The sequence below is a fragment of the Taudactylus pleione genome, unplaced genomic scaffold (genome assembly GCF_031769625.1).
Source record: "Taudactylus pleione unplaced genomic scaffold, aTauple2 ptg001628l, whole genome shotgun sequence".
Classification (NCBI taxonomy): Eukaryota; Metazoa; Chordata; class Amphibia; order Anura; family Myobatrachidae; genus Taudactylus; species Taudactylus pleione.
Window position 1 is genome coordinate 1,392,238 of NW_028286025.1, and position 9,568 is coordinate 1,401,805.

Genomic DNA, 9,568 nt, shown 5'->3' on the forward strand with positions numbered 1-9,568 from the left:
GGTACTACTACTGGAACTGACCACTGCGACCTATAAGATAAGCTACGTTCTTATGTTTGTTTTTGTGTGTGACATGTATATTTGTGTATATTAAAAATCATATACTTATAAAACATACCACACTATGGAAGCAAATTTTTCTGCTCCAAAAAGGTTGTAGCTGTCTGGTCAGCTATTCCCTGGGTGAAATCTGGCTGAAGGTTAAGATTGCTGTGGAAACCGGTCCTGTATAATCTGAGGATTGGTTCCTTATATGCTTAATATACAAGCATATTCATGGTAAGCGCATATTAATATATTTGTATCTAATTTAAGTTAATACTAACTACTACACTATCAGGTGCTTGTCCTTGTCCCCCTTTTTCTTCCTAGATTACCCGATTTACCAGTCGGTATTTTCAAGGACTAAAGTGACCACCTGATTTATATCTATAAAAGGAGCATAGTGGGAGTAACCATTTAAAGAAGATAAAGATTTTCTTACCAGTACCGATCACCATTAAGACTGAACTAATCTGAGGAGCAGAGCCATAGATCTACTTTCTTTATATATATATATATATATATATATATATATATATATACACGCATGTATGTTCAGGCATGTCAGGGAAAAGGAAGAATGTTTATAGCGACATGGTACCTCGGCTCTCTATAGATTATAGATCACATAAGGGGCAGGGACTAGGTAAGGGAAGGTTCAACAATACCTTTATTACACATTAAAACAATAGTAACATAGTAAACCGCTATTTAATAAATATATAATTAAATTGACTATACAACCATAATAAAGACTAGTTGGCATCAGCAAGAGTGGAGTGCCCTCCATCCTCTAACCGATGAATGGAATGGCTGGCAGAAGCTGCGACTTTAGCGCCAGTACAATCAGCAAACTTTTAGGGCGGGATGTACTAAGTAAAATGTGGTGAAAACTCTGAAGGGCGGGATGTATCCAGCATCACATTTTGGATGTGATCCACCCCACCACTAATTGATAACTGCATGTACAATTGCATTAAAATTGCAAGGGAAAGTTTTTCCGAAAAGAGGTTTATGACCCGGGAGTCCTTCTGCACTTGGACGAGCTGTGGAGGACCCTGGGAAGGATCCTATTTGATCCCTCATTCAGAAAATTGTGATAAGAAACCCCAAGGCTTTCCAGAGGTTTGTGTATATGGGAAATGCGGTGAAAACTGTTGTTTTTGGAGCTTTGACTGTATTTTAGCATTAGTTCATCCTGCACTTATACTTCCGGTTCCCCTGTCCTGTTCCTTCTGTTGACATCCCAGGGGCGTAAATGTCCAAAACTCAGGTAAGGAATGGATTGGGTCCTTTGAATATAAAAAGTGTTGATGAGGAAGGGTACCCCCCTGCTTGCCCCCATGGTTGGGGTTCCTACAAGTCTAGTGATGTCACAATGTTATAACAAAAGGCCATTCATTAGTCAAAGACAGGCTTGTAATTACACCACTTGATTTATTGGTATACTTGTATCAGGTGACCTGCAAGGGAGGAGGCCAGGAGGGATTTACTGTACTATGCAGCCAACACCACTTTTTGTGCCAAAGAATGTAAACATAAGTTATTGTCACCTGACTGCTCCAGTTTTTATAGACCAATGGTGGCTGTAGCTCTGTTGTTGGGCGATCGTAGAATAATTAATGATTAATACTTATCAAGGCCTGTGATCATCACAGTGATGATAAAATATCACTAATCACCTCAATTTGTCAGAAAATTATCACTGAGACAATTGAGCCTTAGGGGTAAATTTACTAAAGGTCGATTTGGCATTTTGAGTGATTTGAGGTGCGATTTTCATTCGATTTTGCTTTTGGGTATTTACTAAAGGCCAAATTAAATGTAAAATCGAACTTAAAATAGAATTTTTAGTTGAATCGACCACCGGAAAAACATAGGTACTTTTACATAGCCCAACACACAAAACCCTTATTTACTATCATTCAATTTGAAATCGACCTCAAAATCGGACTTCAAATCGCCATATGAATAGACCTGCTTCATGCTTCGATTTGAGCATGAGCAGGTCGGATTGACACAGACACATGCAGACATCAGTGAGATGCCTGCATGTATCTGACTGTAAAAAGTAATTAAACAGTTAAAAGTAAAAAAAAAAAAAAAATTGACGTGAGGTCCCCCCCAAATCAGAACCAGTCCTGGACTGTTCAAACCCAGGTCTGGTTGACTAAGTACAGGGAATAAATTATGTAGGGTCTCCCTGTACTCAGTACAACCAGCACTGGGCTATGGGAACCAGGGCTGGTTCTGGATTTACAGGGAAAAATTTGCGTAGGGTCTCCCTGTAAATCACAGAACCAGCCCTGGACCCTTTCTAACGGGGGACTGATGCCACAGCCAGGGGAGCCCTATCACCGGGCCCCCCAGCCGCAGCATCAGCCCTGACCACTAGTCAGCCCAGGCCAGGGATCCCTGGGGAGTTGGAGAACCCTCCAATAAAGGGGTCTCCCTCTCCAGGGCACCCCTAGCCTAGGCTGATAGCTCGGGGTTATCCATGCCACCGCTGGGCAGTGGGTGGCGGGTTGATTGTGTGAATGTTGTATAAAAATAGAATTAAAACATTGGGCCTGATTCAGAGCCGTTCGCTATTTGTGGTCGTTCGTTCAAAAACAAGGGGTGGCTATTCAAATGATCCGTTCGCAAATTGCAGTCTGTTCCCACCTCTAAGTCTGAACGAGCGAGCAAAACATACGCTCGTTTTTTTGATAAAAACGCCCCCTGGCCGCACGCACCATACGTCATGTCCGTTATTTATTAGATTAATCGAGTACATCGTACAGCGTATGAACTGCTTGCTATTCTTGTGGTTGGTGTTTTCAACCGCTATTTTGCGAGCAGTTCTGAGTTTAAAAAAACCAAGTGACGTGGTCAATGACGCTGCTGTATTAATTATGCACTCCCTTAAAACGCCCGTTTTGACCTTTAAGCACTCCTGCGTTCGGATCTCCACTCCCCGTTTTCAAGCACCTTCCCCTGTTACCACCCACATATGCCTCATTCTGTCACTCAAAATAGCAGGCCCTCGCTATATTGCGTACCAACGATTTTCGGCCGCACTGACTGGTTCGCGCATGCGTACTAAAAACCGTACGCATGCGCAGATGTGCGAACATCGCTCGGAACGAGCGTACTGCCGCTAGCGAGTGGCTCTGAATGAGGGCCATTGTCTTTCCATTAGATATGCAGGTTCCAGCAAGCCTCCCCCGCATGCTGGTACTTGGAGAACCACAAGTACCAGCATGCTGGGCATTAAGGGCCCACTGGGACCTGTAGTTCACCTGTAAAGATATGTTTAAAGAAAAAAACACACACACACACCTTACACAGTATAAGTTTAATACATACATACACACTCACACATACTCACCTATATTACCTCGAGTGGTCCCCTTGTCCAGTAGGCATCCATGGGTTAAAATAACAAAACGAGACACCCGACCATCGCACTAAGGAATAATCATTCTAACCAGAATGACTATTCCTTCCCGAATGAAGGGCACAGACGCGGCTTCCTCCTGAAGCTCTGTGTCTGTGCGTTCATTGGCTGAGAGGTCAGGGCCCACCTCTCAGCCAATGAACGGCTCCTCCATTGAACTCAATGGTGGGAGTACCAGGATAAACTTTAGTTACCCTGCGGCTCCCACCATTGGGTTCCCATAGCCCAGTGCTGGTTGTATTGAGTACATGGAGACCCTACGTAAACTTTTCCCTCTACTGTGGGCCTGATTCAGAGACGGACGCTCTGAAAGAGCGCTAGCTCTGAATCATGGCATTTTTTATTTTTTTTGGAGCGGCCTCCTGGCCGCTCGCATAGCTGTGGGTGACCACCCATAGCTATAGCGAGCGGCCAGGTTGATGGTCGCGATGGTCAAGACCATCGCAACCATTGGGCTTGCGATGAGACCCTTGTGGTATGGTCTTGTGGCCGCAAGCCCCAGAGAGCTTTCGGCTGTAACATAGACGGAAGCTCTCCCACTGACATCACTTTTTTTTTTTTAATTATAACTCTTTAGTCACTTTTTCAAGGCAGATACATGCAGACATCTCACTGATGTCTGCATGTATCATGTGAGAACGAACTGCTCATGCTGACAGATGAAGCAGTTCTATGCTGTCGGCTATTTGCAGTTCATTTTGAAGTGTGATTTGCCGTTCGATTTGGACATGAACATGCCAAATCGAACAGCAAATCACTGTTCAAAACCGATTCAAATCAAATTTGTTTTGCAAATCGCAAAACAAAATCGAATAATAGTAAATGCAGTGAAAAAACAGTTTGCACTGCATTCGATTTGAGAAGAGCTAAATCACTCCTGCAAATCGACCTTTAGTAAATTTACCCCTTAAGCTGCATACACACGGAACGATAACGTTCAACGATAAATTGTTCATATCGTTAATTTTTATGCAGTGAACGATCGACCAACGCCGCGCATTGAACGATATCGATATCTTTCATCGTCCATGCATGCAAGCCAACTTGGACGATATCGTCAACTTTGACTGTTCAGAGATGTGGCAGGATGATTTCACTGAACGATATCTTTCAAGTCATTGGTGGTACCGTGTGTATGCAGCTATACTCAACGGCCTCAGTGGTCCTCTGACCAGTAAGGTCCATATTCTGGCTTTCAGTTCCACTTGCTATAAATAAATTATATATATATATATATATTTTTTTAAATAGACTAATAGTAATGGGATTTGGTCCTCCCACTTACTTACCTTAAGATCCATTTGTGATGACCACCCCCTTTCCCCTGCCTCCGATTTCCTTGTTCTCATTCTTTTTAAAATAATTTTCCACCCTGGCCACCTACCTAAGCTAATATAGCGACGGTTCTGGTTGACAACTCCTATATTAAAAACCTATTGGAGAAAGGACAGACCTGCACCTTTGTGATTAAAGATTTTGCTCTCTTGCTCCTATTATTGGCTGAAGCTGGAATAATAAAAATTGTGATTATAGAATAAAGTTTAATTGGCTATAAGGGTAGGTATGATGAAGCGGAGATACACTTTTTGGGGATGGATACGGGGCAGTCAGAATCCCAATGCCGGCAACTTGACAGGGTTAGGATACCAACACCTGTCAGTAGGTACCCTAACCCTCCCCCATAGTGCCAGAACATAACCTCCACCTCCCCACACCGTTAAACCTAACCTCCCTTTGCTACTTACCTTTGGAATACCGGCAGTTGGGATACCGGTGCCGGGATTGTGACAAGTGTCGGGATTCCAGCGCAAGCATTCTGACCGCCAGCATCCCCATGGTCGGGATATTGACCGCATCCCCACTTTTTTTTTTGTTTCCCATGCCTGTCCCCCAGTTATTGATGAGACTGCGTTCCAGCTTTGCTTAACAGTTGAAAAAATTTTGGGGCCTAATTCAGAGGTGCGCGCTAACGGCACGCAATGCCCATAGCAATTGGCAAATGTTGAGAGCACTACACATGCGTCCCGATGGTAACCGCGGGGAGACGCAGAGCAATTCTGGATGCAAGAGCTGTGGATTTTAGTGCGCGTTCCTGTGAGGTAACACGAGGGTGGCTAGCCAGACGCGGGCGTGTAGCTGACAGCAACTGCGTCTAAAGAGGCACTAGCGCTGACACAGGACGCCATGTAGGACGGATAAATTGCACCAGCCATAGGGCCTGTACAAGTTTCGATGGTCTAAAGACGCCTCACAATGCTTTAGATGCACTGCAAGTGGGCGTCTCGCTATGCTCAGAATTGGCCATGGCGTGGACGCGGCTCCAGAATCAGCCCCTTTGGCTTATCGGCTTCTCTGTGGCACAATGGGTTAAGGGTTTTGCAGAGAACTGAAACTTGTCAAATTAAAAAAATTTAAACTACACAGTAGCGGAAAAGGGAAGGGGGAGTGCAGACTGGATACGTTTCAGCTGAAAAACTCAATAGTCCCATTTACACACATTGTTATATATGTATAATTATATAAACTAATAGCTTTGTTCTTTAATTGTACCAGAAAGCCTGTGAACTGTGTTCCTGAGCTGAATCATATAACAAACATGATGGGGGGGTGTTATGCTAACTAAACATATCCACCATGCTCCCTCTCACTCACTGGTCTCGAGCCGGAATCGGTATGTCACACCGACAGTCGGAATGCCTCCTGTCAAAATACAGACGTCGGCATCCAGATAGTCTGTATCCCGACAGGGGTCAGGTAAGTATACTAACCTCCCCTCTTACTCCTACTAACCCTCGCTTCTTGTAGCCTAACTCCATCCCTCCCCACCCTCACCCTCACTCTCCCAGTTAGTACCTAAGCCTAAGTCTCCCCCCTTCGTGCCTAAATCTAAACCCTAACCCCCCCTCGAGTGGTGCTTAACCCTCCCCCCCCAAAAAAACCTAACCCTAACCCCGTCTAAACCTAACACTCCCCCACTTCCCCCCCTGTGGGTAACAGCTAAGACACCGCAGACTTACCTCGTTCGGGATGGCGTGCTTCGGGATTCTGGGGTCAGGATTAAGATAAGTGTCAGTAGTTCCACGCCTATTTAAAGTCCAGTGTCGGGCTTCTCCCGCCTAAATTTAGACAGACGGCATCCCGGCCGCTAACTACTTAGGAGAAATGCACTATGTGGATTGGTGGGTTCATGCAAAGGGGTGGTTTGAGTGATGTCACAGTGGCTCAAATGTCTGTAGTCTCACCTTTTGAGCCTGTATTAGATCCCATTAGGCCACTGTCCTAAAGAGGTGGGAGGGGCTTCACAAAGTGGGGAGAGGGGATATTTCTACTTTTTGACAGACCTGCAATAGAATTTCAGGGTAACACTGAGCAGAGCATTTTACCTTCATGATCCATATCTGGAAGCCAAGTGATACTGACCTCTTTTCACAGGTAAAGCTGGACACTCCCTCCCATATAAACGTGTGCTTTATCTCCGTACAGATGGAGGCAAAGGTGGTGATGGCCAAACTCCTGCAGAGATTTGAGTTTGAGCTGGTGGAAGGACAGAGCTTCAAGATTTTGGATACAGGGACTCTACGTCCCCTGGACGGGGTGATCTGCAGGCTGAGACAGCGAACAGGAAAGAAATAGACTATTGCATCAACGAAAGTGATATAACGGCGTAAGGCCACACACGGTGGGGCTTCTACGTATGTCACAGAGCCCCAGGGAGAGAACTGTTCTGTCTCTTTGATGCACAAGAAGACATTTTTGACAATGAAATAACATTTTAGTATTTTTGTTAGCAACTTATTAAAATTTGTCTTAGTATACTTTTAACTGTTTTTGTATTTTCTTATTCATTTAGGGGAAGGTGTACTAAGCTGCGGAGAGAGAAAAAGTACCAACCAGCCAGCTTCTAACTGCCAGTTTACAGACTGAAACAAACTTTGTGGGGCCCATTTATCAATGCGTTTTATCATACGCAATGTATGATAAAACTCGTTGATAAATGGGCCCCACAAAGTTTGTTGCATATGATAATAGTGCTCCAGCCAATCAGCTCCCAACTGTCATCTGTTTGAAAAGTGACAGTTGGGAGCTGATTGGCTGGAGCACCATTTATCATACGTAACAAATTTTAACACTCGTTGCATATGATAAAACACATTGATAAATTGCCCCTCTATCTATCTCCACTTTGTCTCTCACCAAAGCTTAGTACATGAGGAGACAAAGGAACGCTGTCTGCCTGCCTTGCAGCTGTGTGTTATGGGAAGATTTTTATTTTACAAGTTGTGCATGCAACACTACTCAGAGACTCTCTTCACATTCACATCACTCTCTGCCCCACTGGGGCTTACAATCTACATTTGGCACCACATGGATATATATGGATATATATATATGCGCTAGGGTTCATTTTTTATTTATTTTCTGGTCAGCAGTCAGTTAACCTACCAGTATGTTTCTGGGGTGTGGGAGGTAACCAGAGCACCCGTAGTAAACCCACACAATAGGGGAAGAGCATACAAACTCCACACAGATCCGCCATGAATGGGAATTGAATTCATGACCTCAGGGCAGTAATGCTAGCCACCATGCTGTTCATTGTAATGTAAGTGTTCTAATCTTTTTGCCATCCAGGACTCAGATTATGCCTCTGAATCAGATGCAATACACAGTTTTGATGCACACACACAGGCAAGTAATAATGTTACTATCTGCTATCAATTTATGTTATAGCTATGATATAGATAGATCTAGATCTTAAATAAATAGAGCTATCTGATATCAACTGATGCAATATTGATCGTCTATCGATCTGTAGCTCACATCTATATATCTGATATAAATTGAGATGTGTTAAGCCTTGGAGAGAGATAAAGAGGAGTAGTTGCCCCTAGCAACCTATCAGCATCTAACTATCACTTTATAGACTGTACTATATAAATAACACTTAAAATCTGATAGGTTGCTTTGAGCAACTTCTCCACTTTGGGGCATATTCAATAACCCGTTTTCAGGGGTTAACGCGGGAAAACGCAACTTAAGGCGGCCGGCTATGAGTTTTATGCTATCCATTTAGCTGTGTAAATTAACCAGCACTCACTTACCATAGGTTTTAATGCAGCTTTTTTTCTCGCAGCCCCAAAGCAGGTGAAAAGTTTGGGAAAATCAAACTTTTAAAAGGTAGAAATGTCGAGACTTGGTTCAGGACCCCTGGGACAACTCCTCCCCCCTAATGATTACTTAGTCACTTAAATGTTTTTAATTAGCTTAATTTGGTCAATAATTACATGTCGTTTTTGGGGTGATTCTCCAAAATGCCAAATAATGGGTTAATTGATATGGGACAGATATATTGGGGTGCTGGATGGAAGGCACAGGTGTTTTTAGGCTTGCAGGTGGGAGTAAGCGTTTTTATTTAAACTGATTTTTAGGTAGCTTCAAATTTTAAAAAAATAGACATTTTATCCACTCTAAATTAATCTAGAGCATTTAATTTGCTGAAAAACTTCTCTATAATAATTTTTCAGTGTTATTAAAAAAATAAATCCTAAAATATATATATTATATACATATGTGTATACACACACACACCACCATACTGTTCTCCAATGTTAACTTGCACTTTTTGGGGTACTGACTGATTTCTCCAGGAGATAGGCAGCAGGAAACCAAAAAATTGCTGCTGCTAATTGAATACTCTCCTTAGTCTCTCTACAAGGCTTGATACATCTCCCTCAGAAGAGGATAGATTGTCATATCTATCAGCTAGGATTTTGCCATGAAGGTACAACGACCTACCTGTGCATCGCTGTCTACTGGAAGGAGGATCCAGGGCCATGGTCAGGTCTGTAAGGGCTTGAAGGGCCCCCCTAACTCTCCAGGGTCCAGCCCCAATCTTAAATATGCTGATGCTGTCAGTGTGAACTTGTAGCTGCCCTGAATGACTTCCGCCGGGTCGGTTAGCCAAGGCCAGGAAGCTTAGTCTGACAGGAGCCAGTGAGGGGGCTGATCTAGCTGTCAGGCACTACCTTCAAGCTCTGCAGATCAGGTACGTGTGGTGGTGGTGGTGGTGGAGTGTTAATGTAATGCATT

General features: G+C 43.6%; 1 protein-coding gene across 1 annotated transcript in view; it reads left to right on the forward strand.

The window, feature by feature from the left end:
* LOC148442063 (cholesterol 24-hydroxylase-like) overlaps window positions 1-7,296 on the forward strand; it is a 50,242-nt gene extending 42,946 nt beyond the window's left edge. Inside the window, exon 15 of the mRNA XM_088464305.1 lies at window positions 6,965-7,296. Coding sequence (XP_088320431.1) covers window positions 6,965-7,114 — 150 coding nt within the window. The 3' untranslated portion in view covers window positions 7,115-7,296. The remainder of the gene's footprint in view (window positions 1-6,964) is intronic.
* The last annotated feature ends 2,272 nt before the right edge of the window (window positions 7,297-9,568 follow it).